A 20,399-nucleotide genomic window follows, 5' to 3' on the forward strand; every position below is an offset into this window, starting at 1 on the left:
CGACTACATGGGAGTCCAGTGACATAGCCATTACACCAACTGCTGGTCCCACCTCTTAAAAAAAAAGAAATTGCCAAACTGTTTTCCAAAGTGTTTGTACTGTTTTACTTTTACATTAGCAGTTTATGCTCATTCCAATTGTTCTACCTATTGCTAATGTTTGGTATAGTTAGTCTTTAATTTTAGACAGCGATTTTAGATTAAGTAAGTTAAGTTGTTTTTTTTTTTTTAATGACAGGTTTTTGCTCTAGGGTGCATGCACTTGGCAGAGAGACAGACAGAAAGCAAGAAATCACCCCCTTGGGTGATTTTTAAACCTTTGGGTCTAGGACTCAATCTGCAGTCAACTATGTGGGAGTCCAGCCACATAACCATTATGCTATCTGCTGGTCCCAAATAAGTTCATTTCTTTTATTTTTTTTTTTGGAAGAGAGTATTTTGCTATAGGGCAATTGCACTCACCCAAGAGACAGACAGAAAGTGAGAAATCATCCCTCATGGGGGATGGCCACACTGCCATCCCTTCTTGGGATCCTGGGCAGGCATGCACGCAGGTCCAGGACTCAAACGGGTCTCAACTGTGGGAGTTCGGTGACGTAACCATTATGCCATCTGCTCGTCCCATATTACATCACTGGACTCCCACATGACCAGACCCGGCAGCTTGAAACTCACGCTGGCACATGTGTGTCCAGGATTCTGAGAGGAAAATGGAGAAAGGGAATGCAGCATGGCTATCCCCCCAGGAGGTGATTTCTCACTTTTTGTCTCTCTGTCTCATAGGTGAGCATGCGTGCCCTATAAGAAAATCTCCCTTTTTTTCTTTAATCTATTTATTTCATTTTATTTATCATCATTACCTTTTTCTTTTTCTTTTTTCTTTTTTTAATTTGACTGGAAAGAGAACGGGAAAGTGAGAAAGCAAGCCGCCAGGTCTAGGACTTGGGCTGTGGTCACTCATGTGGGAGTCCAGTGCCTTTGCCACTACACCACCTGCCAGCTTGCAGAAATCTTTTAAAAATAAAAGTTTGGTGTTAGCTGCAGGTTTTTTGTGAATGCCCTTTATCAAGTTGAGGAAATTTCCAAATATTTCTAGTTTGCCGAAGATTTTTAATTATAATTAGGTATTACATTTGTTAAATACTTTTCTGTTTCTATTCAGTATTTTTATTGTTCATTATGATATTTAACTCTAGTTCATCTGCAGTTAATTTTTTTGTAGGGTATATGGCAAAACTATTTTTTCTAAGTAGATGAATAATCTTTTTTTTTTTTTTTTTTTTTTTTTGAGAGGTTTTTACTTCAGGGCCTGTGTGCTCGCCAGAAAGACAGAGGGAGACAGAGAGACAGAAAGCAAGAAATCACCCCCCAGTGGGATGGCCACACCGCAGTCTTTTCTCCTCCATTCTCTTCTTGGGATCTTGGGCATGCACACACATGTGCCCAGCATGAGTTTAAGCCACTGGGATCAGGACTCAAACCACAGTTGACTACATGGGAGTCCAGAGACATAGCCATTAAGCCAATTACTGGTCCTAATAATCTATTTTTTTTAACATTGAATAGAAATGCTATGGGACCAGGCTGGTGGCATGGTAGTTAAGGGTGCTGGACTCCCATATAGCCGACTGTGGTTTGAGTCCTGGATCTGGCAGCTTGCTTTCTCACTTTCTCACTTTCCCTCTTTCACTCTGTCCCTCTCTGGTCAAATTAAAAATAAATAAATACATAAATAAAGTTTAATAAAATAATTCTTTAAAAAAAAGAAATGCTGTAAGTATTGTTAGTTGAATATAATGAATAAAAAAAGAATTTTCTCTTTACTGAGGTACACTGAAATTTATTCTGATGAAGACTCAAATATGGAAGACTACCCAGATCCACAGGTGAGCCAGTCATTTCATTACTTGGACCATTTTGATTTTATGTTTAGAATCAGTATGATCCTCCCTTACCAAAAGAAAAAGTCAGTGAGAAATAGAATAAGAAACTTTGGACAGCTTCATTGATAAACATTGAATACTTCCTGTGTATAGAGTTGATGGATTAGCCACTCTCTACTATTTGTAGCTATATAGGAAAAAAAGGGAAAAAAATAGCCAGAAATAAGAGCAGGAAGAAAAAGGGGAATTAATAGTAAAAATAGAGAAAAGGGCATATCTTCTGCCAAGGAACTGATGCTAGCAGTGCTCACAAATAGGTTTGATTAGATTGGAATATGGGAATAAGATGTCAAATGATTTCTAACTTGCTCTATTTTAGTTCTTTGAAAACTCAGTTTTTGAATTGATTATAAAAGTAAGGATGGGATTGACAGGTAGTAATAACTCATTGACTACTAGCTCATTTTCTTTTTCTTTTTTTTATTTTTTCTTTTCTAATTTTTAAAACTTTGCCAGAGGATGCGTACGCTCACCAGAGAGGGAGAGGAAGAAAGCATCCCCCAATGGAGTGTGGCTACTTTGAAATCCCATTTCTCTGTCCTTTTAGGATTCAGGGTGCATGCGCCCACAGACACGGCACGGTTTTCATCCTGCTGGATCTGGGTTTCAAACTGCATGGCTGGCTGTTTGGGATCCAGCCCTACCAGCCAATTTTCTCTTTTTTTTTTTTAAAGACTGTTTGCTTTATTTGCTTATTTATTCCCTTTTTTTTTTTTTTCTTTTTTTAATTTGAGGAGAGAGGAACAGAGAGAGAGAGAGAGAAAGTGAGAAAGCAACCTGCCAGGTCCAGGACTCAAACTGTGGTTGGCCATATGGGAGTCCAGCACCCTTAACCACCACACCACCTGCTGGCTCCCGTACTTGTTTTTTAAAATATTATTTATTTTTACTTTGTTTATTTGTTTACTTAAGATTTTTTTTTTTTTGAGAGGTTTTTGCCATAGGGCATGTGTGCTCGCCAGAAAGACAGAGAGAGACAGACAGAAAGCGAGAAATCACCCCCCAGGGGGGATGGTCACGCCGCAGTCCCTTCTCCTCCATTCTCCTCTCGGGATCTTGGGCACGCACGCACACGTGCCCGGCATGAGTTTAAGCCACCGGGTCCAGGACTCAAACTGCAGTTGACTACGTGGGAGTCCAGCAACATAGCCATTACACTAATTGCTAGTCCTTACTTAAGAAATTTTTAAAAAACTAAATTTGCTGTGGGGCGTGTGCACTTGCCAGAGAGAGACAGAGAGAGGGAGTGAGAAAGTACCCCCACACTGCAAAGCTCTTGGGATTTTGGGCTCATGTGCCTGGCATGTTTTTCAAGTCACCTGGTTTGGGATTCAAACTCTCTGCTTGGCCATGTGGGATCCAGCCTCCATAACTACCACACCACTAGCTAGCCCCCACATTTTTTTTTAATACAGGGTCTTGCTATGTCATGATCCACCTACCTCAGCCTCCTGAGTCACTGGGAGGGACGACAGTCATACCTCACTGTACCCAGCATTTTAGGGTGAGCCAGGAATTGAATGCAGGCCTTCCATGTGGCCTCAGCCCACTGAGTCCCAGCATCTGTCAATGCGTACTACTATAGCACATTATATTTTTTGAGAAGCAGCCATGGGCCTGGTTACAGTAGCATGTGTTATCAAAACTATGCTGTGTAGGCTGGGACCCCATGGGTGGCCCCATTTGATTCATGGTCCAACCTAAAAAAGCAGGGCACAGTGTTGTGCTTCTGTAGTCCCAGCTATTGAAAAGACTGAGGCTGGAAGATCATAACCTAACGGGACTTGTCTTCAAAACAAGAAAGCAGGCATGGTTATTTTTCAGTTTTGAATTGGTCCTCTATTAAATTGGAGTGATAGTGGTGGGGTATGTCTTTGTGAAATAGTAAAAGCTTGTCTGTGAGTTAGGTTATTGTGATGTGACCTATAGTTTCTGACTAAAAATTGTGTGAGAAATTGTTGGAAAAAAAGTAGGAAACTTACTCATACAAGTAATGGAACTTTCATAAATACGCATTGAGTAATTTGTGCTAAAATCATGTTTTTGCCAGTCAGCAAATCACATGAACAGTTCCCTGCTCTCTTTATATCGGAAAGGACATACTGATTCTGTTTCAAATACACCTGAGACGGAGCAAAGAGAAACCACCGCTTCCACACCACGGATAACTTCCAAAACAGGCTCCTTTCCTCTGAAGACCCCTACCAGAGATTCTGAGGGAGGATGGTTTATTGACAAAACCCCAAGTGGAAGGAAAGATCGTTTTTCCTTGGACCTATCAGATGAGAAAAGTAATAAGAAGCCAATGACCAAGATACAGGTATTTTTGTAGTGATATTTTAGCCCTGTGTGGTTGAGGTACATGCCAGCCTTTTCACTGAGTGTAGCATAGAGAAGAAACATGTGTTTTGTAAAATACATAAGAACTTTGAAATTCATGGAAATTTTAGTTGTTTCACACTGCTGCCGTCATTTCTATCTTAGGCCACACCTTTACTCTTTTTCTTTCCTTAACTAACAATGTAGTATTCTTTTTTTTTTAAAAAAAAAAAAGAACTATTTTATTGAACTTTATTTATTTATTTATTTTTAATTTGACCAGAGAGGGACAGAGAGACACAGTGGGAAAGCAAGCCGCCATGTCCAGGACTCGAACTGCCATGTGGGAGTCCAATGCCTTTAACCACCATGCCACCTGCTGGCCCCACAAAATAGCCTTCTAACTTGAGTTTTGTTCACTCCTGTTCTCCTAGCGTATTCTTTTTTATTATTGTTTAATTTTTATCTATTATTATTATTTTAAATTTAACCAGAGAGTGAGAGCGAGCGAGAAAGCAAGCCACCAGGTCTGGGACTTGAACCACAGTCTGCGTGTGGGAGTTCAGTGCCCCAACCACCATGCCACCTGCTGGCACTCCCTCCAGAGTATGCTTCCTGCTTCCCACAGAGATACCTTTTTTCTTTACAAATAATTCTTTTTAAGAATTTTTTTTGAACTTTATTTATTTATATTTGACCATAGAGGGACAGAGTAAGAGAGAGAGAGAAAGAGAAAGTGAGAATGTAAGCCGCCAAGTCTGGGACTCAAACCACAATGGGCCATGTGCCCTTAACCACTACGCCACATGCAGGCCCCTCAGAGATATCTTCTTTACAGGTTAAGTTAGATCATTATTGGGGTGGTGTAGTGGCTAAGGTGCTGGGCTCCCACATGGCTGACCCTGGTTCAAGTCCCGTACCTGGCAGCTTGGTATCTCACTTTCCCTTTCTCTTTCTCTCTCTCTCTCTCTCTCTAGTCAGATTAAAAAATAATAACAATAAATAAAATTAGATAATTCTTAGGGAAAAAATAATTAAGTTAGGTCATTGCCATTCTTCTGTTGAAAATTCTCCAGTGGCTGGGACCAGCAGGTGGCGGGATGGATAAGGCACTGACCTCCTTGTACAACCTTGGTTTGATTCCTGGACCTAGAGTCTTGCTTTCTTGTCTCTCTCTCTGTGTCTCTGTATTAACAATAATGATGATAAATAAAATGAAATAATTCTTAAACAGAAATCCTCCCCTGGCTTTATTCAGTCTCAAATCCAAAGATCTTATAAGTACCAGGGAAGCTTTATGTGATCTGGCTGCCCTGCTGCCTCTTTACTTTCTTCTCTTACCTTGTTCTCCTGTCTTCCTGCTTTCTATCAGCCACAGTAGCCTCTTGCTGTTCCTAGAACACGTCACGTACTCTCTTCGAGAATCAACAGTTGGACTTTTTGTTTGGAACACTTTCTAGATTTCTGTGGCTCACTCTGTCACTTCTTCAGATTTCTTTTCTTTCCTTAAAGAATTATTTTATTTAACTCTATTTATCATTATTATTTTAATATCTCCAGAGAGACAGACACAGAGAGAGAGAGAGAAAAGTGAGAAAGCAAGCCTCCAGGTTCAGGACTCAAACCACAGTTGGCCATGTGGGTGTCTAGCACCCTTAACTGCCATGCTACCTGTCGGTCCCCCAGATCTCTTTTCTGTGAGAGCCTTTAACTAATGTGGAAGAGAGCACATTGTTGAATCCTTGTGGTTACTAGCTCGCTCTTAATATTTTTTAAAAAGAATTATTTTTAAAATTGTATTTTTTTAAAAGTATTAATATATTTAATTTTATTTACATCACTATTTTTTAATCTGACTAGAGAAAGGCACAGGGAGGGTAAGTGAGAAAGCAAGCCTCTAGGTCCAGGAATTGAACCATTGTCAGCCATGTGGGAATCTGGCATCCCAATCACCACATGACCTGCTGGCTTCATTATTATTATTTTAAATTGTTATAGCGCATGTGCACTCAGTAGAGAGAGACAGAGAGAGAGAGAGGGAAAGTGAGAAAGCAAGCTGCCAGGTCCAGAACTTGAACAGCAGTTGGCCATGTAGGAGTTGAGCACCTTAATCACCACGCTACCTGCTGCCTCTACCCTCTTCTATTATTATTTTTAAGTACTTATAATTACTGAAGTTTCTGTGTAGGGACCTGCAGATGGCATAAGGGCTACATCACTGGACTCCCACACAGTCGACCGTGGTTCACGTCCCAGACCCAGTGGCTTAAAACTCACGCCGGGTGCGTGTGGGTGCGTGCCCAAGATCCCAAGAGGAGAATGGAGGAGAGGGGATTGCAGCATGGCCATCCCTCCTGGTGGATGATTTCTCACTTTCTGTCTCTCTGTCTCTGTAGTGAGCACACATGCCCTGTAACAAAAACCTCTTTCAAAAAAAAAGTTACTGTGTTTAGTTTAGTTCAACTTTCTTTTTTTGCTCTTTCTTGCCCTCACTAGAATGTGAGCTACAGTAGAGCAAAACTTTATCTTGTTTTATTTTTAAAAGAATTATTTGGGACCAGCAGATGGCATAATGGTTATATCAATGGACTCCCATGTAGTTGACTGTGGTTCGAATTCCGGACCCAGTGGGATTAAACTCACGCCAGGTGCATGGCCATTCCCCCCCCCCCCGGGGGGTGATTTCTTGCTTTCTGTCTCTCTCTGTGTTTCCAGCGAGCACATGCGTCCTATAGCAAAAACCTCTCCAAACCAGAAATAAAAGAATGATTCTATTTAACTTTATTTATTTGTTAATATTATTTATTTGACCAGAGAGAGAGGGAAGGTGAGAAAGCAAGCCTCCTGGTCTGGGACTTGAACCGTGGTCAGCCATATGAGAGTCCAGTACCATTAACCACCATGCCACCTGCCAGTCTCCTTTGTTTTGTTTAATAATGTGTCCTTGGCTAAAATATAGATAGCACATAATCAATTTGTTGAATTAGTAGTACTCAGTACATTTCTTCAGGTACATTTACTTGTTTGAGAGTTAAAAAATAACTACTTGAAGGCCAGCTGGTGATGTCTTGGCCAAGGCGGCTGGATCCACTTGGCCAACTCTACATTTGGAGTCCTGGACCTAGCGGGTTAAAAATGACTCCAGGTGCATGTGTGCGTGCCCAAAATCCTGGGAGGAGAAGGGCTTGTAGCATGGCCGTATCCCTTGGGGGGTGATTTCTCACTTTCCCCATCTCTTTTCCTCTCTGGAAAGCATGCACGCCCTTTAGCAAAAAATAACAAAATATTGCGTCTTCTGGAAAGTCATGATGCATTTTTACATAGAAAAATAGGTAGGTCATGACTTTCCCAACCACCTAGTAACTACTTGAGGTGTACATTACATAGTGATTTTTAAAAAGATTTATTTATTAATTTTATTCATTTTTTTTTAATTTGACCAGAGTAAGTTTCATGTATTTTTTTAAATGTGACTAGTACAGTACATTAAAATTGTATACATGTCGCCTACATTCGATTTCTCTTGCACAATGATTTTCCTAAGTGGTTTCCAAGAACCAAGCCCTTTTGACTTGGTAAAACATTTTCCCCTTCAAATTATTAGTGGGCCTTTTCTATTCTAGATCTCATTGCCTTAATTATCCATCCATGGAGAACCTTGCTATGGTTGGTAAGAACTTGATTTCTGTGTTGAGTTTTAGTTTTTAATGACTGTCAGAGCAGTTCTGTAGTCACACTTAATTTTTTTAGAAAAATTTAAAAATTTATTTATTTAATTCCATTAGTAATTATAACTTGCCCAGACAGAGACAGAGAGAGAGAAAGGGAAAGCAAGAAAGCAAGCCGGGATACGAGCTGCGGTCGGCAGTATGGGAGTCCAGTGCCTTTATCCATCATGCTACCTGCTGGTCCTGAGATTTTTTTTTTTTTTTTTTAAGAGAGAGAGGTTTTTGCTATAGGTTGTATACACATGTCAGAGACAGAGTGACAGAGAGGAAAAAGTGAGAAATCAGCCCTCTTCAGGGGATGGTCATATTTAATTTAATGAATCATCAGATATCAGATGAACACCAGCTATGTGGAAGACTCAGGAGTCAAAATGAACTTTTTAAAATGTGGCTATTATAATGTCTTAAATCAAGGCGTTCTCAATTCAGTGAGATAAATAAGACAAATGAATCACTCAAGACGGCTTACAGTTCAGTTGCAAGTGCAGTGTTCTGGGAGAGTGAGGAAGAGATTAAATCTAACCAGAAGAATCTGGAAAGGAAGTTTTTAAATCTTAGGATTTAAACTGAGTTTTAAGCTATAGGGAAACAGGACATTCCCAGCGCTTAGATCCTTGAGCAGAGCTTAGGCATAGCTAACAGAGCTGAAAGTGGTAGGGCTGTGGCTGGCAGGTGATGTGTGGTTAAGGGTGCTGGACTCCCACATGGCCGAGTGCAGTTCGAGTCTTGGCCCTGACAGCTTGCTTTCACACTTTCTCTCTCTCTCTTTCTCTCTGTGTTGCTCTCTGATCAAATTAAAAATAAAAAAAATAAAAAATAAAAATAAAAAAAAGAAATAAATAAAGTTAAATTTTAAAATTCTTTTAAAAAATTAAATAAGTGCTAGGGCAGGGCCAGCCCTATTGTCTGGTGATTAAGAAGCCAAATCCCACATAGTTGACCTCATGGTTCGAATCCTGAACCTAGCAGCTTAAGAAACACACCGGTCTGTGTGTATACATGCACAAAATCCTAAAAGAATGGAAAAGAATCGATCGTGGCATGACCATTCCCCATTAGGGATGCTTTCCTTTTTCCCTTGGTCTCTATCTCTCTCTGGTGAGTTGAATATGTGCCTACTGGAATATTAAGTACTAAGACAGGAATGGAATTTTTAAATTTTTTTCAGAGTTAACCCTACTAACATTTAAAAAAAATTATTTTATTTGACTTTATTCATTTATTTATTTATTTCAATTTGACCAGAGAGGGACAGAGTAAGAGAGAGTGAGAGTAAAGGGAATCTCTATCTCTCTCTGGTGAGTTGAATATGTGCCTACTGGAATATTAAGTACTAAGACAGGAATGGAATTTTTAAATTTTTTTCAGAGTTAACCCTACTAACATTTAAAAAAAATTATTTTATTTGACTTTATTCATTTATTTATTTATTTCAATTTGACCAGAGAGGGACAGAGTAAGAGAGAGTGAGAGTAAAGGGAAAAGGCAAGTCATGAGGTCCAGGACTCAAACCACTGTCAGCCCTGTGGGAGTCCAGGGTCCTAAACCACCATGCCACCTGCCAGCCCCGGGATTTTTTTTTTTTTTTTTTTTTTAAGAATTATTTGAGGCTGGCAGGTGGCATGGTGGTTAAAGGTGCTAGACTCCCACACTGCTGACTGTGGTGTGAGTCCTGGACCTGGCAGTTTGTTTTCTCATTTTTTTTCTCTCTCTCAGTCCCTCTCTGGTCAAATGGAGGTAAATAAAGTTAAATAAAATAATTCTTAAAAAAACACTCTTAGTCCTTTTAAAAAAAAGAATTAGATTTTAACTTTATTTATTTATTTTAATTTGACCAGAGAGGGACAGAGTAAGAGAGAGAGAGGGAAAGTGAAAAAGCAAGCCGCCAGGTCTGGGACTCGAACCATGGTCAGCCATGTGGGAGTCCAGTACCCTTAACCACCATGCCACCTGCTGATACCTAGGAATGGATAGGCGCGTGCACTCGCCAGATAGACAGAGAGATAGAAAGTGAGAAATCACCCCCGAGGAGGGATGGCCACGCCGCAATCCCTTCTCCATTCTCCTCTCGGGATTCTGGGCACGCACGCGCACATGCCCGGTGGGTTTTAAGCCACCGAGTCCAGGACTCAGACTGCAGTCAACTACATGGGAGTCCAGCAACATAGCCATTACGCTAACTGCTGGTCCTAGGAATGGATATTTTTAATAATGCCCATGTTTGGGGCCAGCAGGTGGTGAAGACACTGGACTCCACATGGACACCTATAGTTCCAGAGCTGAACCTGGTGGCTTGCTTTTGCTTTTTCTCTCTGTCTCTCCTCTGTGTCTCTCTGGTGAGCCTTGTGCCCTATATTAAAGTAAAATAATAATAAGTAAAATTAAATAATTCTTAAAAAAAGAAAAAAGAAGCTCATGTTTAAAAGCATATATTGACATTATAGTTGTAAGCATGGCATATTTATTTTCTTTTCAGGATTCAAAAGATTCTTCCCTCCTGGAGAGTGATAAAAAGCAGAAGGGCAGGCTAAACAGCAGAGGTAGCAAAAGGAGGAAAGAAGATCTCCAGGAAGTAGATGGAGAAATAGAAGCCGTTCTACAAAAGAAAGGTGAGACGTGAGTCTTGCAGGTGGCAGTGGTTATGTTTCCTTTGAGAATGGCATCACTCTGTTCTAAGCTGTTTTTCTTTGGGATGTTCTGTGTGCCGAAATAGTTATTAGAAAATATTTCTATATCTAGTGGATGTTTTTTTACTTCATGATTATTAAGTATAATCATGAGTTACTATGGAGTCACTAATATTTTCACCTCCTTTTTTGTTTGCCAGTTAAAGCCAAGGGGCTAGAAATGCAGATGTCCAGTGTGAAGTTCGAAGATGTTGGAGGCAATGATGCAACATTGAAAGTTAGTTGAAATTCAGAATTTTACCTCAGATGGATATATTACTAATCAGTTATGCAAACAAAGCCTACCTCTTTGTTCCTCATATGAGCTAGATGTGAAAAAGGAGATAGGCAGTGAGAATTGCAAGCTTGACCTGTGCCCTCCAGGGTATAGAGACAAAAGAAGTTTATTATCGCTAATTTTTTAACCATTTAAATTTGTTTATCTTTTATTGCCATAAAGAAAATACCCTTCCAGCTAGGCATCATCATACCACAATACTTTTTTCTTCATTTCTCCTTCACATCAGGATTTGAGTCACGTATACACATGTACCCAGCATGTTTTTCAAGCCTTTGGGGCTGGGATTTGGACTGCATTTAGCAGGATCCAATTCTTATGCATAGGATTTAACTAACATTATGCTACAGGGAGGCTCTGCTATTTTAATTATAATGTATGTATAAATAATAATGCTTTTACAGTACTACTGGGCCCAACAGATGGTGTAGTGGTTAAGGTGCTGGACTCCCACATGACTGACCATGGTTCGAGTCCCAGACCTGGCATCTTGAAACTCATGCTGGGTACGAGTGTGTGTGTTCCCAAAATCCCAAGAGGAGAATGGAGAAGAAGGGTTTGTGGCATGGCCATACTCCCTGGGAAATGATTTCTCATTTTCTCTGTCTCTCTCTGTTTCTCTGGCAAGCACACATGCCTTATAGTAAAAAATCTCTCTCTTTTTTAAAGAATTATTTAACTTTATTTATCATTATTATTTTCCAGTTTTGATGAGAGAGAGATGGGGGAGGAGGGAGAGGAAAGTGAAAAAGGAAGCCACCAGGTCCAGGACTTGAACTGTGGTCAACCATGTGGGAGTCCAGCACCCCTAACCACCATGCCACCTGCAGGCCCCCAAAATCTCTCTTTTAAAAAAATAATACTATTGGGAACCAGCAGTTAGCGTAATGGCTATGTCACTGAACTCCCATGTAGTCGACCGCGGTTCGTGTCCTGGACCCGGTGGCTTAAAACTCATGCTGGGCACGTGTGCGTGTGTGCCCAAGATCCCGAGAGGAGAATGGAGGAGAAGGGATTGTGGCGTGGCCATCCCCCCTGGGGGGTGATTTCTCACTTTCTGTCTCTGTGTCTCTCTGTCTGGCGAGCACATGCGTCCTATAGCGAAAATCTCTCCAAAAAAAAAAAATAATAATAATACTATTAATGGTCACTATTTTTTTTTAATTTTAAAGTATTAAAAAAAAAATTTTAAGAGTTTCTTTGCTATAAGGCATGTGCACTCTCTGGAGAGACAGAGAGAGACAGAAAGCAAGAGATCACCCCCCCACCCCGAGGGGGATGACCCCGCTGCAATTCCTTCTCTCTTCTCCTCTTGGGATCTTTGGCATGTATGCACACACATCAGGTGTGACTTTTAAGTCACCAGGTCTGGGACTCAAACTGCAGGAGAGAAAGCACCCCTACAGAGGGCTGGGTTCATGCTGTAAGTTTTTTTCTTCCATTCCTTCTTCCCATCATGCTCCTGGTATGTTTTTCAAACCACTGGGCCTGGGATTTGAATGTGTTTGGCTCTGTACGATCCAGCCCCCTTGATCACCGAGTTCTAGTGCCAGCCTTAATTGTGTTTAGAAATACACTTTGATTTTTTTTTTCTGTCTTGAGCTGCATCATCACTTGTGCTTATTTCCTGCCAGGAAGTCTGCAAGATGCTCATCCACATGCGTCACCCAGAGGTGTACCAGCACCTGGGTGTCGTGCCCCCTCGCGGAGTTCTTCTTCATGGGCCACCAGGCTGTGGGAAGACATTACTTGCACACGCAATTGCTGGGGTGAGGCTTGCTGACACTTACTTACGTTTATTGTTACTGCTTGTTTTTTACTTTTCTCTTTGGTCAACTTAAACCAGAGGTATATCTCTCAGAGAATATTATTGCTGAAAACTCTCTCTTCTTCCTTGTTTATCTCTTTTATGCTACATGTAGGATTTTTTTTTCTCAAAGATTTATCTAATTTTTATTTATCATTATTATTTTTTAATTTGCTACAGGGCATGTGTGCTCATCAAAAAGAGAGAGAGAAAGTAAGAAAGCAAGCCATCAGGTCTAGGACTTGAACTGCTGTCGGCCAGCTAAATAAATTTAGCCGTATGATAAACAGTGTTGGGACCGGCAAGTGATGTGGTAGTTAAGGTACTGGACTCCCTTCTCATTCATTCTCCTCTTGGGATCTTGGACATGCACGCACACATGCCTGGCATGAGTTTCTCTTTTTTTTGAGAGAGAGATTTTCACCATAGGGCGCGTGCGCTTGCCAGACAGACAGAGAGAGACATAGAGACAGAAAGCGAGAAATTACCCCCCAGGGGGGATGGCCACACCGCAGTCCCTTCTCCTCCATTGTCCTCCCGGGATCTTGGGCACGCACACTCACGTGCCCGGCGTGAGTTTTAAGCCACCAGGTCCGGGGAGCAAACTGCAGTCGACTACGTGGGAGTCCAGCGACATGGCCATTATGCTAACTGCTGGTTCCCAAGCCTGGCATGAGTTTAAGCCACCATGTCCTGGACTTGAACCACAGTCGACCGCGTGGGAGTCCAGCGACATAGCCATTACACCAACTGCTGTTCCCAAAGTGAGTAATTTCAATCAGAATAACATATTATACTAATCAGTGATAGACTAATGCTCTGTGAAACAAAATTACTTTTAAAGGAGTCTTATTTATTATTTTTTAAGATATATCCTGTTGCATGACTATTGTATGCCAGATATGGTAATATAGTGAGTACCATAAGCCTAGCTCTAATATAAGAGAGACTTTTTGCTTCTTTCTTTGTTTATTTTTGCCATAGGGTGTGTGCACTCGCCAAGAGACATAGAGGGAAAGTGAGAAATCACACCCCTAGTTGGGGTGGCCATGCTTTAGTCTCTTCTCGAACCACCATCGGCCACATGGGAATCTAGCACTTTACCTACCACACCACCTGTTGGTCCCGAGAGAGGTTATTTATACAATTAAATGCTGTACATAACAGCTTCTTTTTTTCTTTATTTTAAGAGGTTTTTGCTAAAGGGCACGTGCGCTCGCCAGAAAGACAGAGAGACAGAAAGCGAGAAATCACCCCCGTAGGGGTGATGACCATGCAGCAATCCCTTCTCCTCCATTCTCCTCTCGGGATCTTGGGCATGCACACACACATACCTGGCATGAGTTTAACCCACCGGGTCCAGGACTCGAACCATGGTTGATTACATGGGAGTCCAGTGACATAGCCATTACACCAACTGCTGGTCCCTATAATAACTTCTACAGTAAGTGAAAGAAGTATAAAATTCTGTGTAGTGTCTTAAGATATCAAAGTTAGAGTTGCTGTCAAAAAAGGTGGGTTTCGCCAGGCGCATGTGCGTGCGTGCCCAAGATCCCGAGAGGAGAATGGAGGAGAAGGGATTGAGGCGTGACCATCCCCCCGGGGGGTGATTTCTCGCTTTCTGTCTCTATGTCTCTGTCTGTCTGGCGAGCGCACGCTCCCTACAGTGAAAATCTCTCCAAAAAAAAAAAAAAAGTGTGTTTAAGGAAGTAAAATTTCAGAGTAGCTAAAAGAGTAGGTAAGAATTAGCAAGGCTTATTGCCACTTGTATTGATGGGGCAGCAGTTCCCATCACTTCTTTTTCTTTCTTCTTTTCTTTTTTTCATTTGTGTATTTATTTTTGAGAGTTTTGTTTTGTTTTGTTTTGTTTTGTAGTAGGGCCATCAGGCATGTGCATTAGCCAGAGAGACAGAGAAAGGAAAGAGAAAGTGAGAAATTACCCCCCAACCCGGAGGATGGCCATGCCGCAATCCCTTCTGTTCCATTTTCCTCTCAGGGTTTTGGGTACATATGCATATACACCCAGTGTAAATTTCAAGCTGCTGAATCTGGGACTTAAACCACAGTCTACTGTGTGGGAGTCCAGTGACATAACCACTATGTTGGCCCTTAAGAGGTTTTTGCCTTAGGGCATAATGCTGTCGTGGGGGGTTATGGGGAGGGAGAGAGCGGAGACAAGGAGAGGGAAAGTGAGAAATCACTCCCCAGGAGGATAGCCATGCTATAGTCCCTTCTCCTGGGATCTTTGTCACGCACACATGCACATGCACCCAGTGTGAGTTTCAAGCCAGGGTCCAGGACTTGAACTATAGTTGGCCATGTGGGCATCTAGCAATGTAACCATTAGGCCAGTGTAACCGTGCTGGCCCACTTCTTTTTTTTTTTTTTTTTTTTTTAGAATTATTTTATTTAACTTATTTTATTTTATTTTATTTTGACCAGAGACAGAGAAGTGAGAAAGCAAGCCACCAGGTCTGAGACTCAAACCATGGTCAGCCACATGGGAGTCCAGCACCCCTAACCACCACACCACCTGCTGTCCCCACCTCCCTTCCTTTTCTTAAGTAGCCTCCCTCCTCCTACTATTAGTTGGCTAGTCTGAGTTAGAGGATGTGGAACTGTTAGCCCAGTGGGTGGGGAACCCCAGCTATTTCCTATCCAATGGGATAATGACAGATACATTTCTTTTGGCTCAGCCCTAAGTGATGGGGGGAAATGTATCTCTTGCAATTCAAGATCCTTTATTCAGAAGAGATAGCAGAATTTTAGAGTGACATCTCTGAAATAAAACAAGTAGAAGGTCAGGGCTGGCAAGAGGCCTGGTGGTTAAGGTGCTGGACTCCCACATGGTTGACTGCATTTCGAGTCCTGGACCTGGCGGCTTTCTTTCTCACTTTCTGTCTCTGTCTTGTCAAATTAAAAAAAACAGCAATAATAATAAATAAAATTAAGTATTTTTTTTAAAAAAAAGAGAAGGTAACTACTTAATGGGTTTGCATAAAATTGCCATCTTTGGGACCACCCAATGACATAATGGTTGTGTCACTGGACTCCCACATGACCAACAGCAGTTCAAGTGCAGTTAAAGTCCCAGACCTAATGGCTTGAAACTCATACCAGGCACCTGTGAGTGAGTGCCCATAATCCCTAGAGGAGAGAAGAGAAGGGATTGCAGTGTGGCCCCGGGGGCGAGGGTGATTTCTTGCTTTCTGCCTCTCTGGTGAGCACACATCCCCATAGCAAAAATCTCTCTTAAAAAAAAAAATGTAATTTTGTTAGGGTCAGCAAATGGCATAGCAATTATGTCACTAGAGTCCCTCAGGGTTGACTGCAGTTTGAGTCCCAGACTTGGTGGCTTAAACTCACACTGGGCACGTGCGCATGCATGCCCAAGATCCTTGGAGGAGAATGGAGGAAAAGGAGTTGTGGTATGGCCATCATTCCCCCAGCGGGTGATTTCTCACTTTCCCTCCCACTGTCCCTGTCTCTATCTCCAGTGGAACAGCAGTGCCTAAAGCAAAAACCTCTTAAAAAAAAAAAGGAGTGAAGGAAAGGAGGGAGAAAAGAGAAGAGAGAAAAGAAAAGTATTTTCGAGGAAGGGACTAGATAAGAAAAAAGTAGAGAAGTTAAAATTTGAATATTTTTTCATTTTTTGTATGTTTTTGCATAGGAGCTTGACCCCCCCCTGCCGATCCTGAAAGTGGCTGCTCCAGAAATTGTCTCTGGAGTTTCTGGAGAGTCTGAGCAGAAGCTGAGGGAACTATTTGAGCAAGCTGTGGTGAGTCACTAGGGACTAATGTCAGGTTGTCAGATGTTAGAAGCTTATAATAAAGACCTGCTTTCTCTGATGCTGCTGCTGTTAATGTGTTCACTGACCATCCTTTTGTAGACAAAGTTCTGGGCCGTCTTACCCATTAGTCATATGTTGAAAATACGTTATCCTCAGATGTTCTCACTCACTTTTATTTTCCTCAACTTTGGACTGATAAAACAACTTGTAAGCAATGTGAAAATTATTGCTGTTAAATATGTAGGAGTATTATGTTAAGCAACTATAAAAATGCCAGGATACATTTTTTTTCCCAGATTTTTTTGCTATATGTTGTGCGTGTACTTGCTGGAGAGACAGAAAGCAAGAAATCACCGCCCTGGGGGATTTGCCATGCTGCAGTCTCATCTTCCCATTTTCCTCTTGAAATTTTGGGCACACACATACATGGACTCAGTGTGAGTTTTAAGCTCCTAGGTCTGGGACTCAGACTGCAGTTGACTGTGAGAGTCCAGCAACATAACCATTACATCATCTGCTGGTCCCAAGTTTGGTTTTTGTCATTGTTAAGTTTATAAACTTAACGCTTCTGTTTCATAGCTTAAAAAATACATCTAAGTTAGGAAAGAACTTCAGTAGATTTATCAGAAATGCATAGACTGAGGAAAAGACCATACATACATTACCCTATCTGTAGGCTCGTATTGTCCCTTTAAGCACCTTCGTTTTCTGTAATCAGATAAAAATCAGAAGTAATACACTGTGAACTGCCTTCTTTTAGGTTATTCTTCTAGTGACTCATCCTTAAACTTTCAAGCTTAAAAAAATGTGTATAATGGGACTAGCAGATGGTATAATGGTTACATCACTGGACTCCCACTTACTCGACTACAGTTGGAGTACAGGATCCAGCAGCCTAAAATTCATGCCAGGTGCGTGTATGTGTGCACGCACCCAAAATCCCGAGGGGAGAATGGAGAAGGGATTGCTGCATGGCCATCCCCTCAGGGGGTGATTTTTCACTTTCTGTCTCTCCAGCAAGTGTATGGGACCTCTAGCAAAAATCTCTCTTAAAAAATGTATATACTGGGGCTGGCAGGTGGCATGGTAGTTAAAGGTGCTGGATTCCCACATGGCCGACTATGGTTTGAGTCCTGGATCTGGTGGCTTGCTTTCTCACTTTCCTTTTCTCTTTGTCTCTGTCTGATCAAATTGAAAAATAATAATAGCAAATGGAATTAAATAAAAATAAATAATTATTTTTAAAATGTTTATACTTAAAACTATGCTTTAGTATAGGGAATGTATTTATGATAATTTACGATATTTTTATTTCTAGTCAAATGCACCCTGTATTGTCTTCATTGATGAAATTGATGCTATTACTCCCAAAAGAGAAGTTGCTTCAAAAGATATGGAACGAAGAATTGTAGCCCAGCTCCTAACCTGCATGGATGGTCAGTTTGAAATCATGAATCCATTTGAAAATTAATATATATATATTTTTTAATTTGCTAGAGGACACACGCACTTGTCCAGAGACAGAAAGATTGATGGAAGGAAAGTAAGAACGTGCTCCCCAGAGAAGATGGCCACGCTGCAATCCCTTTTTCGTTCTCCTTTCAGGATTTTGGGCACATATGCACACACACCCTATGTGATTTCCAGGCCACCGGGTCTGGGACTTGAATAGTGTAGTCAGCTAGGTGGGATCCAGGCCTTAACTTCCACACCATCTGCTGGCCCCAAGATAATACTTTTTTTTTTTTTTTTTTCAGGTTTTTGCCATAGGGTGTATGTGCTCGCCTCAGAGGAGAGAGACACAGAGGAAGTGAGAAATCATTCTCCTGTGGGATGGCCCTGCTGCAGTCCCTTCTCTGTTCTCCTCCTAAGATTTTGGGCACACATGCACACGTTCCCGGCATGATTTTCAGTCTGCTGGATCTAGGTCTAGAACTGTGATCGGCCATGTGGGAGTTCAGTGCTTTAACCATCATGCCACTTGTTGGACCCCTCATTTTTAAAATAATGTAAGTGGAACCAGCAGATGGCATGGTGATTAGTGCGCTGGACTCCCACCTGCCTGACTGTGATTCAAGTTCTGGACCCAACGGCTTCAAACTCATATCGGGCACATGTGCATTCATGTCCAAAATCCCAAGAAGAGAATGGAGAAGGGATTTTGGTGTGGCCAACACCTCCATCCAGGGCAATTTTTCCTTCTCCCTCCCTCTTGCTCTCTCTGGTGAATGTATGCACCCTATGGCAAAAAATCCTAAAAAAAAAAAAATTAATGATGGGACCAGCAGTTAGCATAATGGCTATGTTGCTGGACTCGCACGTAGTCAACCGCGGTTCGAGTCCCGGACCCGGTGGCTTAAACTCACGCCGGGTGCGTGTGCATGCGTGCCCAAGATCCCGAGAGGAGAATGGAGGAGAAGGGATTGCGGCGTGGCCATCCCCCCTGGGGGGTGATTTCCTGCTTTCTATCTCTCTGTCTGTCTCTGTCTGTCTGGCGAGCGCACGCGCCCTATAGCAAAAACCTCTCCAAAAAAAAAAAATTAATGAAATAAACAAAAATAGTGTAAGCTGTTGGGTCTCCAGGAAAATCATGATGCATTTTTGCATAGATAAATACATCATGGGGATTGGCAGGTGGTATGGTGATTTAAGGATGCTGGATTCCCACATGACTGACCATGTTTCAAGTCCTAGGCTTGGTGGCTTGCTGTCTCATTTTCTCTCTCTCTTTCCCATTCTGTCCCTCTGTGGTCAAATTTAAATACATAAGTAAATAAATGGATAAACAAAGTTAAATAAAGTAAGTTTTTTTTTTTTAAAGAAAAATACATCATCACTTTCCAGTTGACTTAATATGTATGAAGATACAAAACATTCAAAGTAAATCTCAAATAATGTAAAAATTAAGTCTTTTAATAAAAGATTACACTACTACTTTAGAGTATATCTTTCAATTATTTTTAGAGTGTATCTTATAATTATTTTTAGGAGCCAGCAGGTGATGTGGTGGTTAGGGCTCTAGGCTCTCACATGATTGACCATGGTTTGCGTCCCGGACCTTATGGGTTGCTTTCTCACTTTCTCTTTCTCTTTCTCTCTGGTCAAATTAAACAATAATAATAAATAAAATTAGATACTAGAAAACATTTTAATGAATTTATATGCACGTATACATACACATTGATTTGCTTTTTACAACACTGAACCATATACATTGTTCTACAGCTTGTTATTTATACCTTAATGATACGTCTTACAAATGGTGACTTTTGGGACCAGCAGTTAGCGCATTAATGGCTATGTCGCTGGACTCCCATGTAGTCGACCGCAGTTCGCGTCCCAGACCCGGTGGCTTAAAACTCATGCCAGGTGCGTGTGTGTACGTTCCTAAGATCCCAAGAGGAGAATGGAGGAGAAGGGATTATGGCGTGGCTATCCTCCCTAAGGGTGATTTCTCGCTTTCTGTCTCTCTGTCTCTCTCTGTCTGTCTGGCGAGCACACGTGCCCTATAGCAAAAACCTCTAAAAAAAAAAAAAAAAGTGACTATTTTTGTCCATTGAGACATTTTATTTGTATGTGTGCATTACATCCTTAGAAAAATAATCCCAGGGTTTTCCCTCCTATATGTTTCCATCTTGCTTGTGACCCATGATGCTAGCTGAGGTTGTCAGTACAGTGAAACCAAGCAGACGGAATAGGAGCAGATTATTCCACCATATCTGTTGATCTTTGAGTTGCACATCAAATCTGGGGCTGATCACTGCATACTTGTTTAACCTGCCAGTGAGGTTCACAATAGTTTTTCTAACCCTGTGGTCCTCAGTGATTTCGAATTTGCCAGTGTAACC

General features: G+C 41.4%; 1 protein-coding gene across 4 annotated transcripts in view; it reads left to right on the plus strand.

The window, feature by feature from the left end:
* The window catches only part of NVL (nuclear VCP like), a 133,538-nt gene that overhangs the window by 21,060 nt on the left and 92,079 nt on the right, over positions 1 to 20,399 (plus strand). For 3 of the 4 annotated variants that reach the window (XR_003550843.1, XM_027775238.1, XM_006157272.3), the window contains exons 5-11: positions 1,829 to 1,886; positions 3,994 to 4,263; positions 10,467 to 10,599; positions 10,818 to 10,894; positions 12,589 to 12,723; positions 16,432 to 16,539; positions 17,870 to 17,987. Coding sequence is in view for 3 of the 4 variants with exons in the window: in XM_027775238.1 (XP_027631039.1) it covers positions 1,829 to 1,886; positions 3,994 to 4,263; positions 10,467 to 10,599; positions 10,818 to 10,894; positions 12,589 to 12,723; positions 16,432 to 16,539; positions 17,870 to 17,987 (899 nt within the window). In the remaining variant the exon portion in view is untranslated. The remainder of the gene's footprint in view (positions 1 to 1,828; positions 1,887 to 3,993; positions 4,264 to 10,466; positions 10,600 to 10,817; positions 10,895 to 12,588; positions 12,724 to 16,431; positions 16,540 to 17,869; positions 17,988 to 20,399) is intronic. The other variant, XM_014591116.2, reaches the window with a different exon arrangement.

The sequence above is a fragment of the Tupaia chinensis genome, unplaced genomic scaffold (genome assembly GCF_000334495.1).
Source record: "Tupaia chinensis unplaced genomic scaffold, TupChi_1.0 Scaffold000532_1, whole genome shotgun sequence".
In the NCBI taxonomy this organism is placed as follows: Eukaryota; Metazoa; Chordata; class Mammalia; order Scandentia; family Tupaiidae; genus Tupaia; species Tupaia belangeri.